We start from the raw sequence: 15,573 nt of genomic DNA on the forward strand, positions 1-15,573 counted from the left end.
GGATGTCTGTCACCTTCATAGCATCCATGTTTGACCCTCCTCTACCTCTCTCCCTCAGCACTGGGGTCACATTAGCTAACTGATGGAGGGAAATTGAGGGGGAAGAGAAACATTGGAATACTAGTCAGTACCAGTGTGCAAAAGTGTATTTACGCTTTGGAAGAATAAACCACCTCCAATGTTGAGTGTCCTGTGTGGCAATTTTTTCTTATAGAGTTTATAAAGTTCTATCAGTTTAGTGCTTGGTGGGACACTTTACTGCATGCAACATGGTAAGAACTAAAACTAGACATTAGACTAGTTCTAGTTCATAATAAAAATATATATATATATATATATTTGTGCATAGTATTGTCCCCTAGTCTGGTGGTTTGTGTTCTCATTGTAAACCATGCCAGACATTTGTATATTTATATATTTTTATATATAAGACAGCGCAGCGTCTGGTGGTTTTTAGAGACAACTATATTTTATATGTTATTAACATAGGAACACAAACTGCGACTATCAACCACACAGCTTTATGTTACTAGGTTGATTCACTAAAGGAATGTAGACGTTTCACTTTGCAAGGGTAATTTCACTTAGATTAGTAAATTAGGGGAAGCTCTGATGACAGACACCATCCAATCATATGGAAACAAACATTTTTTTCTATATTTCCTTGCATGTGATTGGGTAATCTTTGCATAGTAACATTTTACCACATTCACTAAAGTAAAAATTCCCTTGCAAAATGAAAAATCACTTTGTTAAGCAAACAGCCTAAATTTTTTTTACTAAATCAACCCCAGTGTGTTGTCAATCCTACTTATCGTTTAGGAAATTACTACTACAAGCCTGTTGATGTAGTGGTTTTCAAACAAAAGCAGTGTACTGATCGAGCCAGTGGTAATCAATGCTGATTAGCTTGGATGATGTCTGACCTTTCCCTTCTCCTTACAGTAATGTGGGAAGTATGTGTATGCAACAAATGAACAACCACCTATAGTTTTAGTGTAAAATATAAAAGTGCTTTCTTATTAAATCTCATGTGTTGTCTAATGTAAATGAATCTACAAAAAAACGAAGAAAAAAGAATGAGCACTATTTTAGTAATGTAAGAATAAAAATAGATTTCATCTTAATTATTTAATGTTTTATGTGGCTTTTTTAGATTTACACCTTAAAGCAATTGTAGATAGCTCTATAACATTTGTTTGACGTTTTGGGGTATGCACAGAAATTGCTAATTGCAAAATATGACAATGGACAGGAAATAGTTTGTTTTTCAGTGTCAGGATCTTTATGTACGTAAAAAAAATATTCACCTAATTACAGTGCAAATGAAAAAAATATATATAGAATTTTATGGTAATTTGGTGTTTTATAATGGTAATCCTGAGCTTTTAATATGGATTTTTGGGTTTTCAAATAATATGCAATACTCTAAATCATTTTAAACGAAAACCTGGCTCTTTCGTTATATTTATCATCATTAACCTGTCAATTCATTTCCATTCCTCAAATCATTGTTAACCTTAATAAGCCCAGACTCTTTTGCATTTGACCCCTGTGGAGCAAAGATCATGCTTGACGTCGGCTAAACACTGGTGGACAATGGCAACAGATATTTATCATCATATATACCCGTAATGGAGACATACCCAGTGATTTTCTGTGACCTTCTTTTCTGATATTCTGCTTCGTCTACTGTCCATACAGCCCCTTTAACGTTCTCCACTCGTACAAAACATTTGTGCAGGCTGAGATTGTGACGTACAGCATTCTAAATAAGACATATGAAAGAGGCTCTTCCATTAAATAATCCACACTTTGTTGGTACAGATGCCATGAATAAAAAAAACATTTTATATTTTGCTACAGCATGGACCAAAGTAAAAAGAAAAAAAAAAAAGGACTTGACCTACACTATATGAACCTTTCAAGCTATTTTAATAATAGCTATGTCAGAACCTTTCTTTCAGTGAGCTGGTCTAAATTGCAATATCTGTACAAATTACAGTATCTTTGAAAATGCCAGAACAATTAGGTCAGCTCAGCTCTGTCCCTGATCAAGCACTCGGGGACAGATGAAATGTCCAAAGGAACCAGTCCTGCTTGAGGTATTAACATGCTAAAAAGGCTACAGTGACACGTGTTAATTTTGCACAAAGCTTTATGCAAATAAGCTCAAAGGCATTCTTTTCATCCCACAATAATGAAATGACAGAGTTTGTTTATTCAGTATTATTAGATGCCATATTCTAGTTACAGTTTAATGTTTTCTGACTACTGGCTTATCTGAGTGATGGGTAAGCATTATAGACATACAGCTAAAAATATACACTACCCAGTACTTCATTTATTGTTCTGTAGTGATAACACTAATAATAAAATATGATATATTCAGTTCTCTCTTTTTAGTTAACATTCTGCACAGAATTTTTGAGGCTGTGTTTTCATAAGCTGTGATGCTTACAAGGTATTTTCAGATGAACAAGTACTAGAAACAAACAGTCTAAAGAAACCAAGTTAGCTTATTAATGTTCAAGTTAAATATTAATTGAAAAAATAAATATTTGTTTTCTCAGATAGATTTATCTATAGGTACAGATATTAAAAATTGTATCTATTAAGCATATCGGTTTCAGGAAAATTATCCATCTAAATAAAATTACTGTTATAAAGGGGTTAAATATAGCTGAAACATTTATGGAGGGGATCATTAATCTGACATATTTTTATTCAGATTCTTCTGCCGTATACTATCAAGTCAATTCGGTAATGACCTAATTCTTATTTCTTGAATATGAAACAAAGTAATTTTGATAAAGATTTCTTTTTATTTGCACAAAGACAAGCTTCTGGCTTGCTTTAAGAGGAGAATTCTTAAAAAAAAAAAAAAAAAAAGCATAAGCAGATCTAGCATCTGACCTGAAATCCAAGGATTTGATTGATCTTAATGCCCATGGCTCGGAATATGATAATTTTAATATTAATGAGCAAATGAGCAGTTTTATTATGCATGCGATATAGTTAGAACTAATAAGCTGTTCAGAATGAGTTTTGCTGGATCCCCGAGCTGTGGAGATGAGACCAAGCTAAGATATTAAATCACCTTTCATTTCTTTTTAAATTTCTTTCAGTAAATCAAATGACAGAAAATTCAGTACAATCTCTAATGAGTAACAATAGAAAATGCAAATCTTTAACATAAATATTACCTATTGGAAAAAAAAGTCATTAAGTAGATTCTGGACAGGTTCCTGTAGTTGTTTTTTTCCCCCCTACTAAACAAAACATGTGCCCATTGGCAGTGCCTAAATAAAACAATTGCATCACTTTGCAGTGCCACACAGCAGCTAATAACTTCTAAACATTTTGTAAATGAAAAGCATTATAAACCTTTCACACACATATATCTGTAATCGGCTGCCAGATTCATTTGCATTTTAAATCCAAATTAATTCACTTTAGCATATCTCACAGTTGAAAATTCTTAGTATGCTGATGAGTGCTTTGCCGCCTCTGTTCTGCTCAGCTACAAACATTCTCCCCTTTTGTATGAAATGGCTTGTGGCTAATTGATGTTTCTGACTGCTTTTTGAAATGAAAATAAAACAGTTCACTTAGACTGTGCTGAGTACCCTTATCTTGCCAGACATTGCTCTCTCCCAGAAATAGATGCATATGACGAACATTTTTTTTAGCACCCTGCAGGAACCAGACAATAAGGTTGTTTGGACAGGGCTATAGATGAACTCTTTTGTCTAAGTAAATAAACTGCATTTATGTCCTGACAGGATAATATTCACTTTACTTTCTTTTTAGTTCCAGCTGAGTAGCCCCAGCCCTCACTACAGTGGCAGATCCACTCTGTATGATGAGCTATGATGTGTACAAAAGGCATAGACCAAGACAAAACCTACAGCCTCCATTTGTTGCACAAGGCAAACAGACATTTTTCAAACTAATTAGCCAATAATATGCAAGAGAAAAAGTAATATAGTGCGACTAACAAAGGTGTTGATGATTGAGTGCTCACACTGTAATTAGTGTGTCAGGCCCTCATTTCTCTGCCAAGCCTCTGCTATTAATTGCACCAAATTAGAAAACGATATCAGAGGCAAAATTATTCTTTCACTTGTCATTTTGAGAGAGAGAATTCATTCCATTCAAGAGGCAGGTTAAAAAGAGGGGACGCAGATACTAATCTGCTTATGTCATGGAAATAAATGGTCCTTGTGCTATCAGTAAGCACTATGTGAGCCATCTAAAGCTGCTCGAAAGTAGTTACCTTCCAAGTTGCTGCATTACGCCTGAAGTAAGCAAACGTCCGTGTAAACCAGCTGTAAATTTCATTAAGTGTTAACTGCATGTCAGATGATTCCATGATAGCCTGAAATGAGACAAAGATGCGTAGTGACATTAAAAATACTCTCTAACTAGACCAGATGTCATTTGTATCACTGTGTCATCTTGAGATAATAACATACGTTCATCTAATAAAAGTTCACTTTTCTTGTACTTACCTGCCTTATGAGAGTTGCATATGTGAATGGAGGACGGACATCTGCATTTTTATAAAACTCGTAGTTTGGAGCAATTTCTAAAACATACAAGAATAGTGTTACGTCTAAAAACTTTACATACCAAATACAAAACTGATATCATGTGTTAGCATAAAATGTGCAATTTATTCATAAAAAAATATTTGTTTTAGGTTATATATTGGAAAAATCGCCATTATTTTCATTTATGACAAAGCTCCAGGATTAAATATTGCCATGTATTTCTTCTGCATCAAAATAGTATATCAGGAAAACTAGGGCTTTATTAAAAATTTGAAAAGACATATATATCTTAATTTTATTATCTAAAAAACAATTGGTAATAAAAAAACATTCCCTAACTTTTATTTAATAAAAGTTGAAACATATCAAATGATAAGTATACCTGAGGACATGGGTATATTGTATTTGTCAGAATGTCTTCTTCTAATGGCTCCAACATTAGGTACACTGGCCGGCGTGATTACGGAGGGTCCCTGGGTAATTGGAGTGACAGGTGCAGTTGGTGTGGTTGGGGTATGAGGTAAGCTCTGAGGGGATGTATCCAACATGTTTTTAGACATGGTGACACTGGACACTAGGTTTAGCTGTAGAAAAAAAAACATACAAATACGTCAGAGAAAAAAAAACTGCACTCATAATATATTTAGGATAGAGCAAATTGGTTTAATATTTAAACTTTGAACATGCTGGTATCCCATTGCTGCAAGGGGAAATAACCTATTATAGACAATTATAACATTTTATTATATGAACCTTATTAGAGAAAAAAGAGAGAGAGATTATGTAATAATATTCAAAACAACATTTTAGCCAAATAGGTGGAAATGTACTTGTGTTCAGCAGTCCTGAGACATGAAGTGCATACTGATCAGTGAATTAAGTTACCTTCAAAATAGTGAAAACAAATGAAAGATCCAAAGAGAAAAGACCTTGAATAAAAGTTCATATTCTGACCATGCTATAGTGTTTGTTCTTAGTCCTAAATCTCAGATGAGAAGCTCCAACCAGCTGGAAAATCTTACACTGACCTTTAGTCTCCTTGCTAATTTGGTGGAATGGTAATGACATTACTACATATTCAAACAAAATTGTCTTAATTGCAAATTAGCCAGAGGAGGCTGAAATTTTTCAAATTAAATCTGATTGAAGATGGGGAGAGGGAAATGGTATTTCCTCACTAACAATCATTTGTGGCATGTGTTAACAAATATAATGAAATGTCAAGTTTGCCAATTCCACTGGAAAGATCATTTTCAATTTGTGATTACAGTGTCACTTATTGCTGATATACTCTAGAAAGTGGGTGTCAGGGTAGAGAAAAGGAAAATAGGTGTGAATATATGCAATCTGTTCTAAAATGTATCATCTATTAATCCCCACAGTGAACTAGTGCTCCTCATTATCAAAAAAAAATAAAAAGAAAGAAAAAAAAAAAAACGAAAAAAAAAAACTCATCACCTCTACCACACCTCTTTGGCCATAAATAGCATCCAATTAGCAAAATTTAAAAGGAGTGCAACACTTGCAATGATTACAACCATAATCTGAATTGTATTCATCTGGGATAATATGTGGGTAATTTGATTCATAGCCCTACTTAACCCCTTCACGCTCCTCCAGAACGGCAAGTGTTAAAATGCCTAGACTGATGCTTGTATTAATAATTATTTGTCTGCGCACTGCATTAGCCTTTCACCTAAACATAAAATTCAGCTGCTACTGTATGGAATTTGGCAACACCTGCCCCTTTTAAATCCCAAACATTCTTTCTGAGACAAACAATATTTTAATAGGGAGAAATGGTGTGTTCAGCATTGATTGATCTTTCTTTGTGGATTTGTTTTACACATTTAGTCAGTGGTGAGATTTGTTAGGGAAACAAAAATTAACATATGCCAGCTAATTGTTCCTCTTTCCTGGGAAGCAGCCAGAAGAAGCACATTAGCAGGCTAATAATAACGACTGGCACCCTGAAGGCATCCCCAAGTGCATCTGTTCCCAATAAACCACAAACTGTTATTCAGCTCCCACTCAAAGCCAGCAGAGTGAAATGGGAATTCTTTGTTACGTACATAAAAAGGCTGAGATGATATGACTAAATGCTGTACTTCATGCATTTAGAACACCAATTGTATGTACTTGTTAATATCATGAACACTGCATCTTTCAAACCCTCTACAACTACTGGTTACAATATGCTTAAAATCTTCATGCTTAAGAGACGCACACAGAAAATGTAGACCAGTACCAAGCATTGTAAAAAAGCACTTTTACATACCAACAATAATACTAATATGTTTAATGATACAGTCATGTGAAAAAGTAGTTGCACTCTACAGGAATAGTTGAATGAAGCAAACATTAAAGCTTCATTCAAACAGTGCTTATAGATGAAGGTGATATGCATTAACAAATAATATATAAATTGGCATAGTGTGTTAACGAAATTAACGAAAATGCTAATTTATTATGTGGAACAAGTGAACCCTTTGTTTATCTCCACTTTAAATCAATAAGTTTTAATCAGGTGTTCTAGATTAGGTGCCAGTGATTAGAATGTTCTTATGGAGAATGCCTTTGGAACCTTGTTTAAGGGCCTGTGTACACCAGAACAGAAGTGCGGAAAAGGCAAGTTCTGTGCATGTTTCCCGCACCGCACATCAATGTGCTGCCCTTGCCACATGTGCATGGGTGCAAATTAATTTATGGCACTCTAAATGCATCCTGCAAATGCAGCATGTTTATGGCCAGCAAACCACATGGTACTGCATTACCATGTGGTTTGGTGTGGCACAATCTGAAATTTAGTGCTTGCACTACTTTTTCTGTGTTCTGAAACGTTTGACAGCCCATTGAAAAGAGCAGGCTGTTAAACCCATAGAGCATGCATTTCAATGTGAACAGGCCCAAAACCTGTTCACATTGACAAGCTGTAGGGGTATCTTGCACATGGGTATCTAAGACCATTTAATGTACATTCTGGCATATTTTCCCCACTCTGGAAGCTCAAATGCTGCATACAGCTGCCCACAGACATGAAAAACTATGCGTGGCTGTACTCAAGTAAATGCTAATACTTGGACAATTTGCTATTTTGTGCATATGCCTGTACACTCATGTTTATGTGAGCATCGGCATATACCCAAGTACAGACAGATGTACAGACATGCACAGCCATTTATGTCTATGGGCATCCTGGGCTTCTGGAACAGGGATTAATGCACTGGGATAAGTTGCATGGGCTCAGGCACCCATGCCCAACTTTAAGGTCTGGTGTTTTTATTTGCTATTGTGGTTTGTTTTCACCATGCCAAGAATAAAAAAAGCTCCCTAAGGCTCACAGGAAAATGGTTATGAATGATTAAGAGTCTAGGAAGGGTTTTAAAGATCAGCAATATACAGTATTTGAAATCAATAGTTACACTGTAAGAAAAAAATTCTGCAAGTGGCATAGATTTGAAATGATGGCTACTTTTGTCCAGGACTGACGGCCCAGCAAATTCATTCCAAGCTGTTTGATGCCAAAAGAAGTCTCTAAGAACCCTAAGATTACACTGTGGGATCTGATAGAGATAGACAGAGTTGTTTGGCCACAAATATTAGACATGTTTAGTGCAAGTGAAAGCAAGCATTTCAGAAGAAGAGTCTATTAACCACTGGGAAGCAGGAAATTTTATGATTTGGGGTTATGTTGCTACTCAAAAACCTGGCCAGCTTGCAGTCATCTCAGGAACTATGAATTCTGCATCATATAAAACTGTGCTTAATGAGAATATTAGGCCATTTATTTGAAAGTTGAACTGAAAATGGATCTTTCAACCAGGTAAAGATCCGAAGCACACTAGCAAATTTTCAGTGGCTCAAAAAAGAAAACCTGGAGGTGTATAGTCTGGTCAGGTCAAAGCCCTGATTTGCATCCCATTGAAATGTTGTGGGGGATTTTAAATGGGACATTTGTGCCAGGCAATCCATAAACATCTCCTGAAGGAATCTTGAAGTCAAATTTTTCATGTGTTTAAAGTTAAGAAACTGGTGAGCAGCTATGTAAAACAATTATAAGAATAGTTTCTGCTAAAATGGATAAAATCATGCTCAGAGGCCAAACGTATACACACCCCATAGTATTGTATTACATTGCTTGATATTTTTGTAGATTAAATAATTTAAAAGACACATATGTTCCCTGTGATTTCATTAAAATATATCACCTTTATTTGTAGATGTTGTTTGAATGAAGATCGACCTGTTTAAATATGTTGGAATAGTCTCTAGACTAGTTCTAGCCAAAAGACTATTTGACAGGTACTAGATAAAATAGATTTAAATACAAACAGGTTTATTCAATAAGGTAGCACAAAGAACCCTGATGGCTTGCAGTTTAGTGATTCACTGTAACCAGAAAGGTATAGTCCTAACAATCATGTGATGCCTGATGCTAAATTTGGAAAAATTTAACTTGGAGTCAAAAAACATAAATTAAGCATGTAGTGCCAAACTGCAGCTAACAAAGCAGTCAGAATATTAGCATGCATAAAAAAAGGCATATACTCCATGGACAAAACTATAATCCTGCCACTTTATAAAACTCTGGTTAGGACTAATCTGGAGTTTTCTGTGCAGTTCTGGTCACCAGTCCTCCAAAGGGATGTGCTGGAGCTAGATAGAGTCTAAAGAAGGGCAACAAAACTAATAAGGGGGCTGGAGAACCTCAATTACAAGGAACAACTGCAAACACTTAGGCCCAGATTCTTAAAGCACTTACGCCGTCGTATCTACTGATGCGCCGCGTAAGTGCACAGATGCGCCGTTGTATCTATGCGCCTGATTCTTAAAGTTAGATACACCTGAATTGTGGCTTCATCCGATCGATGTAAGTTTCCTACTCCGTCGGAGCCTGGGCGCATATTTACGCTGGCCGCAAGGGGGGCTTCCATTGATTTACGCGACGAATATGCAAATGACCGAGATACGCCGATTCACAAATTTACTTGCGCCGTCACTGTAATCTACGCCGTATTCATAAGGCGTACGTCCGGCGTAAAGTTATTCCACCTATAGGAGGCGCATCCCATGCAAAGGTATGGATGACGGAATAGCCGTCATATTTTACGTTGTTTACGTAAGTCGTACGTGAATGGGGCTGGGCGTAGGTTACGTTCACGTCATAGGCATTGAGCCGTCGTGTCTTAGGGAGTATGTTCGACGTGATTCTGAGCATACGCGCGCATGCGCCGTTCGTTCGGACCATCATTTGCATGGGGTCACGGTTCATTTAAATGAATGAACCGTCCACCTACTTTGAATTAGGCGGGCTTACGCCGAATGATTTACGTTACGCTGGCGCAACGTAGGGAGCGAGTGCTTTGTGAATACTCAGCTTTCCTCTCTGGGATACGTCGGCGTAGCGCATATGAGATGCGCTACGCCGGAACATAGATGCGCCGATCTACGTGAATCCGGGCCTAAATTTATTCTTGATGGAGATGAGACGCTTAAGAGGGGACATGATAGCGATCTACAAATATCTCAATGGGGATCCCAGTATAGGAAATAAACGATTCAGTCATTTGGATTGTAAAAGGACACGGGGGCACACAATGAGACTGGAGAAAGAGTGGTTTAACTTTAAACTGCATAGTGCGTTCTTCACTGTTAGGGCAATAAGGATGTGGAACTCTCTCTCACAATTGGTGGTGGCTGAGGGGAGAATAGATAATTTAAAAGACTCTTAGATGTACATCTTAGGCCTTGTACAGACGAGCAGACATGTCCGACGAAAACGGTCCGCGGACTGTTTTCATCGGACATGTCTGCTGGGAGGTTTTGGTCTGATGTGTGTACACACCATCAGACCAAAATCCCTGCGGACAGAGAACGTGGTGACGTAGACGACACCGACGTTCTCTGACACGGAAGGTCAATGCTTCCACGCATGCGTCTAATCAATTCGACGCATGCACAGGGTTTTTGGGCCAGCGGACATGTCCGATGAGTCGTACTAACCATCGGACATGTCCGACGGACAGGCTTCCAGCAGACAAGTTTCTTAGCATGCTAAGAAACTTTTGTCCACTGGAAACCTGTCCGCTAGGCCGGAAAACTGTCCGGTAGGCCCTACACACGGTCGGACATGTCCGCGGAAACTGGTCCGACGGACCAGTTTCAGCGGACATGTTCGGTCGTGTGTACAAGGCCTTAAAGGACACAACATACAGGGATATTTGAAATCATTATAGACACTTATACACATACATCTACACAGGTTAAACTGGATGGACAACTGTCTTTTTTCAGCCTTACCGACTATGTAACTATGAACTATTCTTGTTGTAAAGCAAGGTGCCAATTTTATTAATTTTGAAAAAGAGACTTCTTTTACAGTTAGTTCTGAAAGTTTACTATGCAGTTTTAGGAAATGTACAACATTTTTGTTTATGTTATTCTCAATGTGATTATGTTTAGGACTATTTAGAGGACAGTCCTATTGTGTTCTACTGGTGGGGGAGTGCGTGGAGCCTTCCCAGCTGGCAGAACATGATTACTGCTAGTGGCTATAGTCGCTGGCAGTAATCGCATGTAAAAAATCCAACAGGCTGGTTGTACCCAAGTCAGTCAATTGATCGACTTTAGTACAATCAGCATGCTCATAGGTAAATCGAATCTCAGCCTGCTGAACAAGCCGAATTTCGATTCATGTATGGTCAGATGCTTAAGACTCCAGGAATTTACAAAGCTTGTTTATGGAGTGAAGAGTTTGTGTTGTGCATTAACATGAATAGCAGAATATCAGATTACATACACACACACACACACATACCTGCCTCTCTGCTAATGTAGACAGTTTCTAATTGTCAATCTGTAGTCACTGACAAGAAGTGCACTGGCTGTGTTTATCATTTTGTGCAAACACTGTATGAGAAAAGCACCCTATGTAAAGTGGTGATTTGTAAAATAGGAATTTTATGCATATAAATAAAAAAATATAATATTCCAAAACATGTTTATAAACGTACAAAAACATATAAAATTGACCCATACTATTATGGTTTCCCTTGAAAGAAGTTTTCAAGTTTTGGAGAGATGGCTTATTACACTGAAGAGAAAGCCAGCACAGCATTTACAAAAGAAAGCAATGATTCAATCAATTCATACAATCCTACTGCAAGTGCTGTGTTTGCTATCACCTTAGCTGAGCTGAAGGGTGATACTGTGTTAGCTGTTCAATCGTTTAAAAATGTGCTATTGTGTGGGTCAAAATAACTGTATTTTGTATCCATGAAGAAAGTAAAAAAGTGTAAATAATTCTGCTATAACTTTATCTGGCAGTTTACTTTTCTCTCCTATAAAAAGCTTTGTTATGCATGGTTGGTTGGAATAAATCCTTACTTACAAAACACTGTTTTTACTGTTTATATATAGATAATATACTGTCAATATATTGTTAATATCAACAAAGGCTCATATATGCATCCCCTATATGCATGACCAGTAGATACTTCATCTGGTACACCTATGAGACATGGATTCTACAATACAGACGCAAACCTGATAAGAAGCGTCGTATATTTGGATTGAAAGTTTAGAGACCCACTTTGAGACTTCCTGCCCCTTTTACCTTTAAGCTTTTTAGCTTTCAATGCTGCTTTATACTGCTGTTGAAGAGATTCAGCCCATTTCCTGTTTTGGTGACACATCAGGAAGCGAGAATAAATCTCCCCAGCATAGATAGAGATACCAATATGAAAATGGCAAAAGGGTCTAACCCTTCTATTTTCTATTAAAATCTAAAAACAAGTTAGTTTTTGCTGGTGTTTGACTCTAATTCCACTTTAAAAGCTGAACAATAACAATTTGGATCCTTGCTGCGAACTGCTTAGTTCTATTTACAGTTAACTGACCAAGCTGGTCCCACAATTTGGATGCCTGCATAACAGTGTTAGAGACTGTCACATTGTAAGCATCTTCGGGGAGAGTTAAAAGTTCACCGGACTCTGTAATAAGCAGTGAGATTTGTCAGTCCAACCTAAATTAATATAATAAATATCTGTTATGTGAAAGTGTGCAGATATTCGTCAAAGAAGACAGACATTCATTTCACATGTATGCACAGCATACAACTTTTAAGAAAAATTGAATGCGCCAGAATGGACACTGACTCATAAGTGTAGACACTGGAACTAATAATTGATAAGCTTGATCAGAGCACTTTTCACTGTGTGCACTACAGTGTATACTAGTAAATGGTATCTGGAGACAGTGTTTCTGTTTCCACATCTGCACTTCTCTAAGAACTGTCAAATCTTTTTCCTCCTGATTACCCATCTTTGCCCTTGTAGCCAAAAATAAAGTCTGCTGAGCGAGGAAACAACATCATTTACCCAGGTTTTTAAAATACATTTCATGGGCTCCCTAAAGCTGCAAATGGAGGAAGAGCAAAGTGATATATTATTTACACTACTTTTATAAGCCTTGTATCAATTTATGTGGGAGTATCAGACAAGAACATGTACTCCCGCTATCCACTGTTCACATTACAATAAAAAAGATTAAAGTCAGAAATAGTCAAACATGTTTAAAATAAGCTGCAGGAATTTCATTTTCTATATGTATGCAAATGAGTATGTTTACAATGTTCCGCTAACTTATTTTAGCAGCTGGCCATAACTAGCATAACATGTTTGTAGGCATGCAATCATGAACTGATAAAGAAGAATGTATTATTAAGTAAGGAAAAGCATGTAAAAACTAAGATGAACACTTAACCACCTTAGCTCATCTAAATATATTCAAGGTTGGGTGAAACTCATTATTCAGGACTTGCAGCCTTGATAACTTTGATTTCCATCCATCCATAGCATGGCCAAAAGGTACCGTTTAATGAAGTACCATTCAGAGAGTAAATGGGGTCATATAATAGTGCAGTTGCACCTTGTGTTCATGTACTGATAGCTGTTAAGGGTGCAGTGATGAACCAACATAGCTCATTTCTCCCTGGTAATAAATTCATCCTATTAATATTTATCAAATGTGTGGGCTGTCTCAACTGAAACAGTACACACACGATCATAAATCTCTACTACTATATCAATTTTAAGCCTTTTCTTTTCTATTTTACGCAATGTATTTTTATTTTATTTTTTTCTACGTATGGCTCTTTTTTTCAAACTTTGTTGATTTACCTCTCTACTTGAGTTGTTGCTTTTCAGTGGAATCTTTAAACTGTAGTCTTGTTTTAAATTGTTCATCTTAGATTCTGTATTAATTGCTCACCATCAAACACAATTAGCAATTCTTTCATGTGTGGTTTATGTAATGTAATACTTCAATTACATTATTCATTCAGGTTCTGTTTTGGATTATAGGCTGAAAATTCTTTATTAGCGTCGTCGTAACCATGCTGCTGGAGTTAAAAAATTCACTGATTGAATAATTAATTGGAAACGAACAAGCTGCAGATTCCTGATGGATTTATGAGACAGTTATTCCATCTTGTGATTATCTACATTGTGCTATAGTAAGCTATGAGAAAACTAATTTTATTCAAATGAAATTTCAGGTTTTTCAAAGAAAAGCACCCTATCCAGATGGTGATGGGTTAAGAGTACAAATAGTGTACTGAAAAGGAAACATTCACAATGTCTTCTTTTTAAAGTGACAGCATACACTTTTACTCCTACCATTATATTTTAGAATAATAAATGTTTAATCATGTTGTGTTCACAAGTATAACAAAAGCAGTAAAAAGAAATCAGCTATGATCTTAAAGTGGAGCTAAACTTACCTTTGCTTCCGTGGTCCCCATCCCTCCCTGGCATTTTCTTCTGGTTGACAGTTTTTGGCCACCTTCATTGGCCAAAGCAGGATTGCGCCACTCCTTTACAGTAATCCTGGCACAATTCTGCCGACACTGTAAGCTAAGTTGCATATGCGCAACATGAGTTGCACATACGCAGACAATGCATGTCTTTTATGCAATAAAGAGGCTGACTGCTCACAGTTCATGACAGTGGAACTACAGTTCCGCTTTAGCACTGAGGTGCTGAGGTAAAAACACTGACGTAAAGAAAAACATCAAATAAGAAAAGCACCATGGAAGAGCTTTGGAATGCAAATATGTCTTCAGAACCATATATGCCCTCACCATATATGTATGCTTATGAAAAGTTTATTTTATGAGGACTGAAATGGCAACATTGAAAATGTACAATCCAGTTCAACCATGGAAGTGCAACTGTGTTGATGCATACAGTAAGCTTGCATGTGTCTCTCTGTCGATATATATATATATATATACATACATATATATATATATATATATATATATATATATATATATACACAAACATGTTAACACTTTAACACTCACAAAGTCTTAAATTCGTAGTGCTCAAACCAATGCTGCCTTCCTTGAAACTCCAGACAAAAGTGTAAAAAGACGCAGAAGGGTGCAAATGCCTACTACATTACCACCACCACCACCAAAGTTTAATAAATACAAGAGTCAATAATATACTCACAAACATGGCATCAGCTCTGAGGAAGGGGGCATGTCCCCCGAAACGTGTCAGCATTCCAACTGCAGTGATTCTGACATTGCCTAAAGCTGGATATTGAGTTTTAAAACGCTTTTCCCTGCTCATGTTTTTGCCACTTATATTTAATAAAATGTAGTGGTGGTAATGCACTAGCCATTTGCCCCCTCCTGTGTATATATACACACATATTATATATGCATATATATATGGAGTTTGCATGCTCTTCCTGTGCTTGCATGAGTTGCCTTTTGGATACTTTGTCTTCCCACACTCCAAAAACATGCTGGTAGTTGACAGCCTAGTATATTGCCCTTAGTTTATGTATGCATAAAGACCTGAGCTTGATCTGTATGAGGACAGGTATTGATTTGAACTCACAATATGTAAACTGCTGAGTAAATTGTTGTTGCTATATAAATACCTTCAACAATTGAAGAAAAAAAATATAAACCATAATATATATCACACATTTATACAGTACA

The 15,573-nt window shown here is 36.7% G+C and overlaps 1 protein-coding gene across 12 annotated transcripts in view; it reads right to left on the bottom strand.

The window, feature by feature from the left end:
- Nucleotides 1–15,573, bottom strand: part of FOXP2 (forkhead box P2) — a 334,297-nt gene that overhangs the window by 62,493 nt on the left and 256,231 nt on the right. For all 12 annotated transcript variants that reach the window (XM_040343792.1, XM_040343801.1, XM_040343790.1 and 9 more), the window contains 4 exons: nucleotides 4,939–5,140; nucleotides 4,515–4,591; nucleotides 4,280–4,381; nucleotides 1,647–1,768 (listed from right to left, as the gene is read on the bottom strand). In XM_040343792.1, the coding sequence (XP_040199726.1) occupies nucleotides 1,647–1,768; nucleotides 4,280–4,381; nucleotides 4,515–4,591; nucleotides 4,939–5,140 (503 nt within the window). The remainder of the gene's footprint in view (nucleotides 1–1,646; nucleotides 1,769–4,279; nucleotides 4,382–4,514; nucleotides 4,592–4,938; nucleotides 5,141–15,573) is intronic.

The sequence above is a fragment of the Rana temporaria genome, chromosome 3 (genome assembly GCF_905171775.1).
Source record: "Rana temporaria chromosome 3, aRanTem1.1, whole genome shotgun sequence".
Lineage (NCBI taxonomy): Eukaryota > Metazoa > Chordata > Amphibia > Anura > Ranidae > Rana > Rana temporaria.